This window comes from Fibroporia radiculosa, assembly GCF_000313525.1.
Source record: "Fibroporia radiculosa TFFH 294 genomic supercontigs, scaffold1823, whole genome shotgun sequence".
In the NCBI taxonomy this organism is placed as follows: domain Eukaryota; kingdom Fungi; phylum Basidiomycota; class Agaricomycetes; order Polyporales; family Fibroporiaceae; genus Fibroporia; species Fibroporia radiculosa.
In genome coordinates this window covers 48,374-62,968 of record NW_012133321.1, presented here as the reverse complement: position 1 = coordinate 62,968, position 14,595 = coordinate 48,374, and the positions used below count along the sequence as shown (strand labels likewise).

The following is a 14,595-nucleotide window of genomic DNA, read 5'->3' as shown; positions in this document are numbered from 1 at the left end:
GGTCGATGTTTGGGAAATGACTGTGGGGGGCAAGTTAGATGGTCTTGACACAAGGATAGGATGTAATTATGAGAGGATTGGTATGTTTGTTCAACGGAGGCGACAAGCGCCCACCGTGGTGGTGGTGGTTCGAGGCCAAGAGACGCGCGGGCTACGGCGATTCGGAGTACGTACCATTGGCGGTTCCATTGAACGTGCAACCAGGAGCAGGTGCTTCCTCATTGGTACCGGCGATCGTAATTTACGGGTGATCATTGTATACGGCTACATTCGTGCAAAATGATCCAGTTGGTCCAGTTGGTAGGAAGATAGAAGGGTTGGTGCCCCTCATGGGTGTCATCGTTGCCAATGATTTATGAGGCCCTGCTGAAGGGGTCTTACGGCGCCACCAGTTACGTAAAGCGGCTGCGAGCTTCACAAGTACCGAGTGGTGGGATGTCCAGATACCCACAAGTCACGGTCCTGTCCGGCAAAAATCTCATATAGGAAAATCTCGAATTCCGTGCGTACAGTACCCACCGCGATGCAAAAGAGCAAGGGCCGAAGGGAATCTCGTGCAAACAAGCGTCTACAACTTTACTTACTGTTTCATCTCATCGTAGATCCCATGCTAGAATGGGTCATCGGTAGCGAGTTAGATGCGTAAGAGAAAACACCACGTACCACCATCTACGGTTCTTATATTCACCTAAGTCTTCGAAGTGAGTCGTATATTATTCTCAGGGACCAGCAAGAACGACACATCGACGACGTCAAACATGCGGTCATTCTAGATCCATATTCAGTGTGTTCAACCGAAGGCAATTGCGAGAGGATAACAAGCCATGATCCATCATATAGAAAAACCCGGCATATATAGCATCTGCGATGTTTGTGGCGAGTTCCGCCCGTTCTTCAGCAGTATCCCCTTTGGACAGGTCAACAATGGCCAGATCGACATGTTCCACTGAAAAATCAGGGCTTTAGCATCAATCAGCACAAACTTCAGGGACCTAGACTGCTAATAGGGATCATTGATGAGCGATATCCTTTCACGACGAGAGACAGACAGAAATACGGGGCTAGACATGCTGACCTGAAGATTGCTTAAAGATAAGCTGATGAAAGATCCGAGTTCGAGGATAAGGGGCGGTCCTGGCGAGATAAGGACCTTTAATGAGAACCTTTAAAGAGCTTGTGCCAATGAGGCATGCGTGCAGGGTTACTTAAAGTTCGGGATAGAATACCGCAGAGACAGATAGCTCGAAGCAACCCCTACTGAAGACCATCTCGAGATTAATATGATAGATGAACTGACATAATTTAGGGTCTTTTTAGGAACTGACACGGATCAATCCGGGTCTATGGAAACAGGGACTGGCCAGGCATCCATCCGGCTTCGAGGAACAGAGCAGACAGTACACAGAATGGTAGCGAATTCAGCGCAACAGGATCCGATGCGCCACGAAGCTTGCGAGCAAATAACCCTCGCCGGACAGGCCCCTTACGCTGCGGTGAATCAGCGTGAGATTCCTTCAGCATATGAAAATTAGAAGTTCCGAACCTTCGTAATAATCTGCAGCCATTAACCTGTCCATTGTGAGCGAGACTGAAAAACGAAAGAGGAAATGCGCACATCTCCAATGCTATTTCAGGTTGCAGACGTTCAGTGAAGTCGGGAACTTCCTTCGCAGGAGTATTCTCGTATAGGGCCTTATATGAGAGGTATTCACACAACTTTTCAACTATCACGCCACTAACAGTCGACGGCCGAGATGAATCGAACCTGAAGAAAAAACACAAGTAAGATCGACGCACCGTTCGTTGATAACGCAAGTGTTTGACAGTGCCTCAAGGAATTTATCTTGTACCCCTACTGAGCAGAACATCTAGGCGAAAATGGCGTTTTACGCACTGTCCGCGTTCAACATATTCCTCAACGTTGCGCTTCCCATGGCCACTTTACGACGGACAAGATAGCTGTAGCCGTCAGTGCTTACAAGCTTTACCCAATCGGATTCCGAGGACGTTTCCTCGTTAACCTGAGCCATAGTATATTTGACTTAGAATGATTGAGATGTCTTTGCCGCTTGAACTTGCCTGCATGGTGAATTCGTTGATTTTGTGGAAAGGAGATACAACCAATGGGATTCACAATCAGTCCTGCCAACGAGTATGAGGGGTGTAGTTCGGTCAGTTTGTGGTCAAGTGAACGTTATGACCAACGGCAGCTGCATCGGTGGTTATCTGATCAGGAGGAATTAAGTTTGCGAACGCGGGCGCGTCCGAGCGCGTCTCGCCCGGAACCTCTCGAGTCCCCGTATTAAAGCCGGCTGACTCGCGCTAGCAGTTTGCTACAGCTCTCGCGTATTCTCGCTTTCAGCGACTGTCACTTGGACCTCCTTCTCAATATCTATCTGCTGGGATGCTTAGGACCGCTAGCCAACCAATAGTGCGCACATCCGCGGCGCGAGGTGCGGCTCTCATTGCGGGGGGTCGTACAGCCTCCGTTCAAGTTGTAAGGCGTAGAGTCCATCCACCCACAAGAGGCATACAATCAGTTGCTCAAACGGATAGGGTGTGTTTCATGCTCATGATCAGTCCGTACCATTCAGATGCGAATACTTGAGTCCAGGATACCATCACCCGTCTCCTTTATTCCATTGGTACCAAACGCGAAGTGGAACGTTATTTGAGGATATTTTCATCCTCTTCAGACGTATCACAGCCTGCGAAATTCGCTGTCATCAAGATTGGCGGTGCTGTCCTCGACCAAGTTGACGAACTCGCGCTCAGTCTCAGTTTCCTCTACCGCGTGGGACTATATCCTGTCGTCCTACACGGCGCCGGCCCTCAACTCAACAGCATCATTGAAAGCGCAGGGGTGGTCCCTGATTATCACGACGGAATTCGGGTCACAGGTAATGTAACCTTGTGGCACATTGGTCGTGTCTCATGGCTTATGTCTGATGCAGATGCTAAAACCTTGAACATCGCACGTCGAGTGTTCTTAGAGGAAAATCTAAAACTCGTCGGTGCGCTGGAGAAGCTGGGCACGCGCGCACGTCCCATAACGTCGGGCGTTTTCACCGCAGACTTCTTGGATAAGGACAAATATGGCCTCGTCGGCAGGATTACTCGTGTCGACAAGCGTCCTCTCGAAGCATCCATTAGAGCGGGCGCACTGCCCATCCTCACCAGTCTTGCCGAGTCTGAATCGGGACAAATTCTCAACGTAAACGCCGATATTGCCGCGGGAGAGCTCGCCAAGGAGCTCGAGCCCCTCAAAATTGTATTTCTGAACGAGAAGGGTGGTCTGTTTCACGGAGTAACCGGGGAGAAGCTCGATGTGATCAACTTGGATGAGGTGGGTGATTCTTGTCTTCTGCACAGAATAGCCAATTGACTTCACCTCATCATGAGTAGGAATATGAGGACCTAATGGGACAGTCTTGGGTCAAGTTCGGCACCAAACTCAAGCTACGGGAGTTCAAGGAACTGCTTGATCATCTTCCTCGCTCTTCATCAGTTGCTGTGATTCGTGCGGACATGTTGCAGCGCGAGCTGTTCACGGATAGTGGGGCGGGTACTCTCATCCGTCGCGGCTACAAGCTGTTCCATCATGATTCAGTTGATTCTATTGGAGCAGATCGTCTTCGCCAGGTGATCCATGATCGTGACCCTGATGTGCTGGCTGGCGACGACAGCGTCGCAGGCGTGCTGCACCAGTTGAAGCAGGCTCCATATACCATATACGGCGACGAGCCCCTTGATGTCGTAGCGATTGTATCTCGTCCGGACGGCGAAGTCCCAGTGATGACGAAGTTGCTGGCCTCGCGCAGCGGTATCATGAATGGCATCGTCGACAACGTCTTCAATGCAATCAAGAAAGATCATCGGAAGCTATTCTGGACTGCGCGTGCTGACGACGAGAATCGGGCATGGCACTTTGAGCGCGCTGATGGAAGCTTCACGCGCGCGGGGAAGTCGCTGTTCTGGTACGGCGTTCAAGATGTGCAGGAGGTGGAACGCATCATTCAAGGCTTCGAAGCCAAGGGTAGGATTAGCCGTGCTTACCTTCCGGTGGGGCCCCCTGCACATCCTCATCGTGCCACAGCTCCAGGTACTCGGTCGTACTCAACCTCAGCCCGGACTCCTTTTCGTGGCACATCGAGAGGCTACGCCACCTCCGCGTCCAGTTCATCCACAGAATCCAAGCGACTTGCTTTGATTGGAGCTCGAGGCTTCACCGGTCAGGCGCTGACTTCCTTGCTATCCGGACATCCTTACCTCGACCTCACTCATGTGTCGTCGCGACAGCTCGCCGGCTACTCTCTGGACAACTACACGAAGGCGTCCATAAAGTACTCTGACTTATCCGTGGATGACGTGCGGAGAATGGAGAAGGACGGGGAGGTGGACGCGTGGGTCATGGCGCTACCCAACGGAACCTGCAAGCCGTTTGTGGACGCCGTTGATCAAGGGGCGAAGGAGCGCGTGAGTGGCGATACCAGCGTAGTCGTAGACTTGAGCGCCGATTATCGCTTCGAGGCTGGATGGACATATGGGCTCCCTGGTAAGGGTATTCACTCGCATGTATAATGTATCAGACAATAATACACTATCTTGGTTTCCCTTCAACCTTAGAATTGTACTCGCGACCCACTATTCGAAACTCCAAGAGAATCTCTAATCCTGGTTGCTATGCTACGTCGACACAGTTGCTCATTGCGCCGTTGCTCCGGTTCCTCAAGCAAGGGGCCTGGCCGACGGTTTTTGGTGTCTCTGGTCTGAGTGGAGCTGGTACAGTGGCTGGCCCCCCTGCGGCAGATGGGAGACCCACGACTGCTGCGAAGATCAGCCCCGAAAGCCTCGCGGGCGGACTCAAACCGTACTCTCTCACCGACCACATTCACGAACGTGAAGCCGGCCACCACCTGTCGCGCTTGATATCCGATCCTTCAAATCGGATGAAGGTCGCGTTCGTGCCCACTGTTGCGCCATGGTTCAGCGGCATCCATTCTGTTCTTTCGATCCCGCTTAGTCAGAGTGTGAGTGCAAAGGCGATAAAAGCTCTGTATGAAGAAAAATATGGGCATGAAAAACTGATCCGCATCCTTTCTGACGTCCCAATGCTTCCGGATTTTGAAAATCAACATGGATGGGTGGTCGGCGGGTTCCAGGTTCATAGCGATGGCGATAGAGCAGTGGTGGTGGTGAGTGCTATTGCATGTGCGCTAGCATGACAATTGAAGTGTCTGTTAGGGCGGCTTGGATAACTTGCTTAAGGGGGCAGCCACACAATGTCTTCAGGTTTGATGTTTTTCTTGATGCACTTGAGTCAAATCCTGACATGATCATTTACACCAGAACCTGAATCTCGCCCTAGGATACGATGAGTATACAGGAATTCCAGAGTAGAGTAAACGTAGACTTTAACATACTATATAATCTGAGATCTGAGGTGTTGCCCCGGGGCCATCCGCGGGGCGGCTCGATGAATCAAGTTTCAGATTAGTTCGAACTTGATGACTACAGATCCAAATGTCGTCGCGGCATATGAGACCGCTTTCAGTTCTGTGAAGTTCAGACGAGTATGTTGTTGAACATATCTGCATTGAATACTATAGCTAGTGAATATGGCAAGTGCGGAACTTCAACCGACTTGGTAGAGAGCATTTGCGTGTCTGCTCGGACTTCAGTACTCAATGAGCGCCTGCCGTGTACCAACAATGTCAAAATGGAATTCGACAATACATTGCCGAGCGTCCCGCATCTGAGTCAGAGGCGTTAATGTTCACCACCTGGCCACATCTCCCTAGTTCCTAACCGCACATCCGACAGATACAAAGTGTCTGCCATCTCCAGTCATCGATATCTGCCATCGCATCACCACCGAGAGTAATACTTGCACCCGCTGAGTCTCCTACATACCCTCATGTTGTCCGCAGAGAAAGCAGCATTGTCTCCCTTAACCTGGCGACGCGTACCGTCGACGTTGGTCGCGCTGTTTGGTATCACAGTCCCCTATCAGCCTCCCAACAGTCTCCTTGGGGCTTTCCTCTGGCGTAAACGCATGCTCATCGAGTGCACGTTTGGATTGACGGTATTAGAATCATGGGAGAAGGCTCTGCTGTGTATGTTCTATGCTGCATGAAGATCACGTACGACGTCGCCACTGACAATAAGACCTGCGTAACAGTATGCTTGATCTATCTCATCCTCACGCTGATCATTACGGGTCTATACAAGTATGCACCTCAGTACGCTGTTTTCGTCAAGCAGCGAACAGCATACTATCTTTTTGGCCCTCAGTTTCAGGGAGGTGACAGAGGCGAGGTGGCTGAATGGGTTGTACGCAATATCACGGAAGCATTTTGATGAAAGTTTAATTCAACATTGGATGACTAGGCTTGAGAGTTTATGCGTACGGTGGGTAACTCTCTTCTCAAATCGTGCAGGGGAAAAGCCTGAAGGTCGCGAATCCAGATACAACACCTCTTAGTGTATACATTCATGTGTATTTTCATTCGCGATCGTTTATAGCACATATTATTGCCACGTAACACAGTGTAAGTTTGTTGAGTGTATCACTGTGTATGTGTTTCGAATGTTGCACTACTGGCGGAGTATTCGATGAGCCGGAGCAGTTTCGGATCATCATGGTAATAATTACGTAATGAATACCTTCAAGTTTAATTACTACTGTCTACTTATCTGTATACATTGTATCAAAACAACGGGGCCCGACGCCTATTCTCCTCGCCTCTCATCCCCTCCTTGACGGCCTGACCAACTCATAGCCAAGTCTTGACTTTGCAAAACCCTGTATTCATTGTTCAGGGCCTCGGGTTTGTGATCTTTCTTCCGTGAATCCCCGCCGAGTTGGGTTATATCAATTCTCGAGGAGACAGGACTTTGCCACGCAACCTATTTCTTGTCAACGAACGCATCTCACTTTCGACGCCTCAAGTATGGGCTCTGAATTAAGTGTTGCACGCCAACACACGCCCTCGGTCCATTATCTCGAATTCACAACCACCGAAAACTCACAGCGACCTGCTTCTGACACGACTTTGCTACCGACTGCGGATACCGCTTCGGTGGATGACCCAAGTTCCAACCATCTACCACCATCTCCTCCACCTCTGCGTATACCCATGTCTCTCGACGAATGGAAGCGTCAGCCAACAGTTTCTCAAGTCGTTTTTGGACTCGCCCTCCCCTATAAGCCTCCACACGGCTCGTTTGGCGCTTTCCTCTGGCGGCGACGCGTCTGGCTCGAGACGACATTCGCCCTCTCGATGATGCAGCCTTGGGAGAAAGTTGTCGTTGGTACGTTTAATCTTCATCCGTATCCGCTTCTATGTCTCAATCTTCACCATGCAGTATGTGCCGCGTCGTTCTTTCTCGCTCTTCTCCTCGTTGGCATGTACCTTTACTTGCCCCACCATTTCGTCTATCTTCATGGACGCGCTCTTTACTACCTTTGGGGGCATGAGGCTAGCGTAGGAAAGTCGTTGCATGCGGCCTGGACATGGAGCTCCAGCTGGCGTGCCGTTGCGAACTGGTCTAATCCCGCTGCCCTATCAGCCAGTCTCCACGAGGGCCTATAGCTAGACGTCCTCGCACCAGATTAGATGATGCTCTCAAAGTGCATTTGTCCGCGTCGGCGCGTGTATATCAGAGCTTTTTTTTTTACGGTACGCGTCTCTTATAATTTTTCTTGTGACGCGCATCATTTTCTGATCGCTAAATAGGACATACAAATTATTCCTACAGTGACTAGCCAACTTATTAGATACCCAAGTTTCTAGCATGCTAATACTGCGACGTCTTTCTCGGTTGTTCGTGATTTTCCGTTCATTATCCGCAGGTCGGTCTATCCGTTGCAATTCTCCTGAGCAGCCTGTAGAAGGGGTATGTCCTCGAGAACTCGAATAGAAGTGCACTCTGTCGATCCTATCTCGCCTACGCTGTTCGGATGGGATTGTCTGTTAGACATACTCACGATATTGCTTACGGTACTCCACGAGTTAACGTTAGATGTTTGCCATATTTGACGACTTGGTGTGACATTGATCTATACTTGAAGCGAGACACATGCACTGGGCAACATCCACTTAGTCGTAAATCAGGATGAGCTAGGGCTGAAGTTCGGAATTATTTAAAGCGCCTCGGAAACACGTGATGATACGCCAATATGATGCAAAACATAAGACTCGTATGAAAGTAGATGAAGGTGTCCCGAATTCAGCTAGCACGCATACTCACCTCCTCTACCTCAAAACTCTATGATGAGGAAGACGCAATTGCTAGCAGTATCGCTTTTGGGTGCTTGTACCAACGCTTTTCAGCTTCCCTTTCATCTTCCTTTCTTCACTGACAGCCCTCAGACACCACTTCTCCCAGCAGAACCCCCTTCTAACAGGATTGCTATAATTGGGGCTGGTGCAGGCGGAGCATCAGCCGCATTTTGGATAGCAAAGGCGAAAGAGCGGTATGGCTTGGATGTTGAAGTGGACGTCTTTGAACGAAATGGCTACATTGGCGGACGTGCGTTTGGCCTTCATCTGTCAAAGTGCTTTAATTCAAGCTGAGTTTGTCAGGCAGCACCGTTGTCTATCCTTATAACAACACCGAGCTTGATCCCGTGGAACTGGGTGCATCGATTTTTGTCAAGGTAAACAAGAATCTTTGGAGAGCTACAGATGAGTTCGGCCTCGAGCGAATCGATTTCGGCGATGATGACAGCGGGATGGCGATTTGGGATGGCTCTGAGATTCTCCTCGAAGTATGTGCTCTTACTCCTGAATGATTGAGGTATAATGTTGTCGTCGACAGACGAGTAGTGGAAGCTTCTACAGCGGATGGTGGAATACCCTGAAGATCATTTGGCGGTATGGATTCAAAAGTCCACAGCGCACCATGGCTCTCGTGAAGTCTATGACAGAACAAATTGGGCTACTTTACTCGGAGCGGGCACCGCGATTTGACAATATTACCGCGCTGGCCGAAACATTACATTGGCTGCCATACGTCGCCCGTACAGCTGCCGAATACTTTGATACAGAAGGTATCGACAGGCGCTGGACTCGCGAGATGGTCGACGCGGCGACGCGAGTCAACTATGGGCAAAATGTGGATGCCATTCATGCCCTCGAGGGCATGTGCTCGCTCGCGGCTACGGGGGCGTCCAGCGTAAAGGGTGGGAATTTCCAGATATTCGAAGAATTCCTGAAGCGAAGCAACGCGTCCGTATACCTCAACACGGCGGTGCTGTCGCTCACGTACGATGAGGCTACTGGTACGTGGCTCTTGAGCACATTCGGCTCGCAGGACATCCGGAAGTATAGAGGAGTCATTCTCGCGGCTCCAATCCATTCAAGCGCCATTGCGTTTTCTCCCGAGAGCCTTGTCGAAATGCCCTCGCCGCAGCCTTACGTTCACCTCCATGTTACTTTATTGAGCACGCCTTCTTCGTCGCCGAATCCAGTCTACTTTGGACTGGGTGAAACTACAGCACCTACGCAGATTCTTACCTCGTTTGATGCGGTGCGCAAAGGCACAGGGACGGGTCCAGAGTTCAACTCACTGACATACCACGGGAAACTGAAAACGACGGACGGAAGAGCCTGGGAGGGGCCTCGCGGCGAGGAATATGTCATTAAGCTCTTCTCAGGCGAGAAAATGACGGACGAGTGGTTAGAGACGATGTTTGGTTCAGTGGGGTGGGTCTTTCGGAAGGAGGTGTGCTAAATTCTGAACGTGTGGCAGCTTGACGCTAATGCACGTATAGTGGGATGCGTATCCGGTTCTTCCCCCCACGACGTCCTTCCCGCCAATCAAAATCGCGCGGGGATTGTATTACGTGAATGCATTCGAGCCGTAGGTTATGCATATGCTGGGAGTGTTCTCTGATTTACCTGCCTCACCAGATTCATTTCTACCATGGAGACTGAGACAGTGGCTGCACGAAATGTTGTAGATCTTCTCCTTCAAGACGAATTTAACGCCGCAGTTTGTCCTCCGGGGGTGATGGACGATGATCTCACTGGCAGTGAGACCTTCGTCCTTGGTTGGGATTGTTAGTTATCGTGTTTTCTCTTGGATGGATCCCCTTGTTATAGCTTCATGTATTGTACTCTATGCTGCACACCTTCGTGGACGACTAATCATCTTTTGGCAGAATTTATCTTCATGAGCTTGATATCTGACGATGAGGCGCCTCGAAAGCACTTTCGTCGAAACTTATTTGGAAGGCAGCCAACGTGTCCACAGATGTAAGCCCGTGTCAATAATGTGATAATCGGACATCAAAGACAGCATTGCGAGTAGTGTGTTTGTCAAATAGTGAAAAAGTACATCCAAATGACTCGGGTGATCGGTGGACTTGGCCCCCTCCTGAGATCAAGCCATTTCTCGACATGATACAGACACCACTCATGTTCACGAGGAGATACGCCCACGTCATGACGACGTGCTTGCCTGTCCCGCTTGCTGAGCCAAGAGCCGCCTGTTTACGTGCAGTCAGCATTCGCACTGAGTGGGCGAGACTCGTTGACTAGATGTATGGTAGCGAGAAACACGCACTCTCTGGCAGCTAAAATCATTCGCGCCTTCCGTTCACGCAAATTCGCTTCTCGCTTTTCCGCACTATCCTCCCAAACGGTTTTTCCACATGCTTCCTCCGGTGTGGCTGACGATATTCCGGAAGATACAGCGACGCGTTCCTGTAGGTTATAGCGACTTATGAGAGACTCAGCCCTAGACTTGGCATGGCTGGTCGTAGCATCCACATTGGCTGCGTTTGGCTGATTCGCCGCCGGAACTTGGTCGACAGCACGTGGATAGATGGTGTAGTATGCTGGTGGTGGCTATGTCAAGAGTGTCAGCGAAGAATATGTGCGTGAGTGAATCGCACTGACAGCGGGGAGGAACCCGCGCTCCAGGATTGTGTTGGTGGTCTGCTGAACATTTCCTGTTCGCAACAGGTCATAACGTATGTTGTCGCTACAGCGCTCATATACGGAAGTATTCGGCTAGAAGGTTCAATGGTGCTCACCTAGGAATGTCCGGAAACATATTGTGCACAGTCTCCACCTTGTTACAAGTCAGTCAATACGTACCTTGGATTTCGATATACACACCATCTCTATAGTCACGTTTCTTGGCTTGAAGCCCAAAACAGACGAAGGGGATGGTCCTGATGATTCATCTTTACCTGGCGCAATCGTTTAATGGAGAGAAATGAGAGGATCAAGTGCTGCCTGTTCGCAGCGAGATGAAACAGCCACATACCAGAAGTCGCCCAGCGAACAATGAAGACGATAACTGCGACTGCAACAATCACATTGACTACTTCTCCCATTCTTCGAGTATCAGAATAGTTAGCACTGTGTCCGTCAGTGTTGCAGGGTCTTGACCGAAGTGATCGTCGAACTTGAAGTCAGAGGGGAGCGGTAAACACCGCGAATGTAAGTAAGTACCAGACCTATTCCACTGCACTCTGTAGTCGTTAACATTGATTAAGATTTATGAATTTGACACCAGCATACACACATTACTATATGCTACATAAGAGCTCTAGTGATATAACAATTAAATAATTAAGATATAAGTAGCTATCTTTAATTTGGGAAGGACTTGACCTTACTTCCGTCGCTCATTCCGAGCTCACTCTCACTGCTTCCTACCACTGCTAGCCTGTAGCTGGTTATTACTCCGTGCAAGTCATCATAATCAACGCTCGTTTTTAACCAGTATTGTATATGTAAACACTGCCTACAGAGACCATCATGGACGTCGACGCTCTTTCTCCGTCGCAAAAGGACGCTTTGGGCCAGCTGCAGGCTCTCATGAATGGTGGCGATGCCGACGTCGCCATTGGTGTGCTGGACAGTGTGAATTGGGATGTCCAGGTATGTTAAAATTTTTAGAAATTGTTCTTGGGTGCAAACCCTCTTGGCAGACAGTCTGTGTCGTCTCATGCATGCGTGCATGCAGCATGGTCTTGACACTACATGTTCGCCCATAGAGCTATGCATCATGGGATCTGTATTGACTGTCCTTGAGGCCTTTCGGTTACATATATGTTGTTGACAGTGGGCCATGCCTGTCCGAATGTCCCGTCCAATGTGACAGGCTCATTGATGTAATATTACTCGTAACCTTGTTCAGTCGATGCTATGCGTTCTGGATCACACTTGCCACTATCGTTCCTATTCAACTGCTGATGATACATATCTTTCTTACAATGTTTCGGTTGGCACAAGAGACGCTGATTTCTCCTCCTACAGCGAGCGGCAGAGATGATTTTTGATAATGGCGTTCCACCACCTCTCAGTCGCCCCGGTTCGAGGACGAACATTGAACATTTTGAAGTTGACGATTCCGAACAAGGCCTACTGATTCCTACGTCATCTGGGCGAGAATTCCGACCAGTGGTACGATTCAATGCTTCAATCCCGTTCACAAAACTGATAGTATGGTATTGAAGCGGACACCATCTTCGGGGCTAACAGTTCGGCCTGTTCGAGCGCTCATAGCAGTTATCACCTTACCTTTGCGTCTGATTACTTCAATCCTTCGGTTCCTCTTCCGGATCTTGCGCGTACCATTCCCGCAATTTGTACCATTCACTTGGTCTAGTCTATCCTACCGCTCTCATGGCTTAGGGAATAGACACGATTCAAGACTGATGGACCCCAGGAGTGTTGCAGAGCGGTGGGTGCGTGCTCTCGAAGAGGAGACGGGTGCCGTTTGCATTAGTCGCAGTGGAGCTCGTAACAACCTGGACTCTTCCGTAAATGATCACGGCGTTTCTTCCGGCACAGATGCAGCTGGGCCATCTACTCTTACAGCTAGGATGGGACCGAATGATTCTACTGTAGAAGATGTGGAACTGAAATCGCTTCCCGACTTCTTCTTGGGCAGCTACGAGAACTTCGTCCGTACATGCGAGAAGTCCGCTAAGATTGGCTGCGTAATTCTCGTCAGTGAAGAACACGATGATGTTCCGGAGTTCAAGAGGTATGTTTGGGTAAGTTACGCCGTCCTTCATGCCGTAACGTCACAATTTGCAGGAGCACCTTGACGGATCCCACTCTCCTAAAGTTAGTCCAAGAGAACGATATTATTGTCTGGGGTGGCGATATCAGAGACAAGGACCCGTGGAGTGGTGCGTTCCATTTCTCTGATTGGTTGTTCTTGTGCTCATTCTTGTGATACCAGCTTCGCAGAAATTGCAGGCCACCACTTATCCCTTCGTCGCATTCATCGCTCTCCAGGCTCGCAGGACTACTGGCCCCGGGACCGCGTCCGCTCCGACTTTGACCATTCTCTCTCGTCACCAGGGTCCGTGCATCCCTTCCACGTCTGCTCCCACCGCTGCGCAGACGCTCGCGACGCATCTCACGGACCACCTCCTCCCCCGCGTCACTCCGTTCCTCGCCCGCATCAAAGCACAGGCGGCGGAACGCGAGCGAGAGCGGGCATTGCGTGCAGAGCAAGATCGTGCGTTCGAGGAGAGCCGCCAACGCGACAAGGAGCGCGTCGAACGGCGTTTAGCAGAGGACAAGAGGGCCGAAGACGAGAGAAGGCTTCGCGCCGAGGCGGAGGAACAGAGGCGGGCGTGGCATGCCCGCAGGATGGACTGGCGGAGGTACGAGCGGAGGGCCCTGGTGACCCGAGAGCCGCGGCCGGGTGAGTCAGGGCGGGGAAAGACGATGCGAGTGGGCTTGCGGCTGCCGGACGGGCGCCGTCTGGTGAGGTTCTTCGGGGAGAGCGACTCTATGACGGCCCTGCATGCCTATGTCGACTCGCACTTTATTCCCGCGGAGCTCGCGCCGGACAGTGATCCGCATGCCCCCCCGGGGGGTGCGACGCCCGGGGAGATAGGCCTCGTGGAGGAGGTGCAGTCTTCGGGACGGTCGGAGACGCAGTGGTGGGGCTTCCAGCTGGTGCTTGCGTATCCGAGGAAGGAGCTTGCCTGGGAGCCGTCGAGGCGGCTGGGTGATGTTGATGTGCTTAAGAGTGGCGGGCAGCTGGTTGTGGAGATGGTCGGTGACATGGGCAGCGGCGACGGCAAGGGCAAGGAGAAGGCGGCAGCGGCCGAGAACAGCGATGACGGCTACGAGACGGAGGATTAGGTATGTTGGCTGAGAGCTTTATTCATCGTGATACGCTTGCTTCTTGCTTTGAGCTTAGACTAGTATACTAAGTCAAGTTATTATCCTAGTTTTGGTTGATTATTAATGCATATCCTGGATGTGTGAAATACGGAGAACGGATGGTCTCGAATGAGATGAACATTTTGCTCAAGTCTTGTATTGTAAACCATGGTCATTGTAGAGGCTTACTAGTGCTAATACAAGGCTTCAGCAGCAAATATTCGGCGCGGGGATTTACACATGGAGCAACGTGGATGGCATTTAGTCACCACATGCTCATTGGGGAGGAGCCCTGGCATATGCATTTGCAGTGCGACCGTTGAGCAACAAACCGAGTATAAATTGAGCATCAAGAAACAACACTTGCGGACGATGTAGATGCACAAGACGACAATGCGAGGAAGACCGTTGAACACTCAATCCAATCAACCAGCGAAGACCAGAG

At 50.6% G+C, this 14,595-nt stretch overlaps 7 protein-coding genes across 7 annotated transcripts; 5 read left to right on the top strand and 2 right to left on the bottom strand.

Annotated features, from left to right (window-relative positions):
- Positions 1 to 1,341: 1,341 nt before the first annotated feature.
- On the bottom strand, positions 1,342 to 2,030 carry FIBRA_03307 (uncharacterized protein; the record flags this gene model as incomplete). The annotated part of the gene is made up of 4 exons (XM_012325151.1): positions 1,342 to 1,512; positions 1,570 to 1,735; positions 1,798 to 1,843; positions 1,895 to 2,030. 4 exons carry the CDS (start codon positions 2,028 to 2,030, stop codon positions 1,342 to 1,344), a joined length of 519 nt encoding a protein of 172 aa, XP_012180541.1.
- Positions 2,031 to 2,404: 374 nt separating this feature from the next.
- Positions 2,405 to 5,400, top strand: FIBRA_03306 (uncharacterized protein; the record flags this gene model as incomplete). The annotated part of the gene is made up of 7 exons (XM_012325150.1): positions 2,405 to 2,557; positions 2,615 to 2,900; positions 2,955 to 3,346; positions 3,406 to 4,555; positions 4,627 to 5,195; positions 5,245 to 5,292; positions 5,350 to 5,400. The coding sequence occupies 7 exons, from the start codon at positions 2,405 to 2,407 to the stop codon at positions 5,398 to 5,400; spliced, it is 2,649 nt and encodes an 882-aa protein (XP_012180540.1).
- Positions 5,401 to 5,917: 517 nt separating this feature from the next.
- Positions 5,918 to 6,360, top strand: FIBRA_03305 (uncharacterized protein; the record flags this gene model as incomplete). The annotated part of the gene is made up of 2 exons (XM_012325149.1): positions 5,918 to 6,116; positions 6,182 to 6,360. 2 exons carry the CDS (start codon positions 5,918 to 5,920, stop codon positions 6,358 to 6,360), a joined length of 378 nt encoding a protein of 125 aa, XP_012180539.1.
- A 593-nt stretch (positions 6,361 to 6,953) lies between these two features.
- On the top strand, positions 6,954 to 7,595 carry FIBRA_03304 (uncharacterized protein; the record flags this gene model as incomplete). Its single annotated transcript, XM_012325148.1, has 2 exons — positions 6,954 to 7,314; positions 7,369 to 7,595. 2 exons carry the CDS (start codon positions 6,954 to 6,956, stop codon positions 7,593 to 7,595), a joined length of 588 nt encoding a protein of 195 aa, XP_012180538.1.
- Positions 7,596 to 8,276: 681 nt separating this feature from the next.
- On the top strand, positions 8,277 to 10,071 carry FIBRA_03303 (uncharacterized protein; the record flags this gene model as incomplete). Its single annotated transcript, XM_012325147.1, has 5 exons — positions 8,277 to 8,535; positions 8,589 to 8,773; positions 8,824 to 9,729; positions 9,779 to 9,867; positions 9,918 to 10,071. 5 exons carry the CDS (start codon positions 8,277 to 8,279, stop codon positions 10,069 to 10,071), a joined length of 1,593 nt encoding a protein of 530 aa, XP_012180537.1.
- A 378-nt stretch (positions 10,072 to 10,449) lies between these two features.
- Positions 10,450 to 11,350, bottom strand: FIBRA_03302 (uncharacterized protein; the record flags this gene model as incomplete). The annotated part of the gene is made up of 6 exons (XM_012325146.1): positions 10,450 to 10,495; positions 10,573 to 10,856; positions 10,908 to 10,992; positions 11,045 to 11,082; positions 11,130 to 11,203; positions 11,281 to 11,350. The coding sequence occupies 6 exons, from the start codon at positions 11,348 to 11,350 to the stop codon at positions 10,450 to 10,452; spliced, it is 597 nt and encodes a 198-aa protein (XP_012180536.1).
- Positions 11,351 to 11,777: 427 nt separating this feature from the next.
- FIBRA_03301 (uncharacterized protein) lies at positions 11,778 to 14,129 on the top strand (the record flags this gene model as incomplete). The annotated part of the gene is made up of 5 exons (XM_012325145.1): positions 11,778 to 11,900; positions 12,279 to 12,425; positions 12,479 to 13,011; positions 13,065 to 13,159; positions 13,213 to 14,129. The coding sequence occupies 5 exons, from the start codon at positions 11,778 to 11,780 to the stop codon at positions 14,127 to 14,129; spliced, it is 1,815 nt and encodes a 604-aa protein (XP_012180535.1).
- Positions 14,130 to 14,595: the final 466 nt, after the last annotated feature.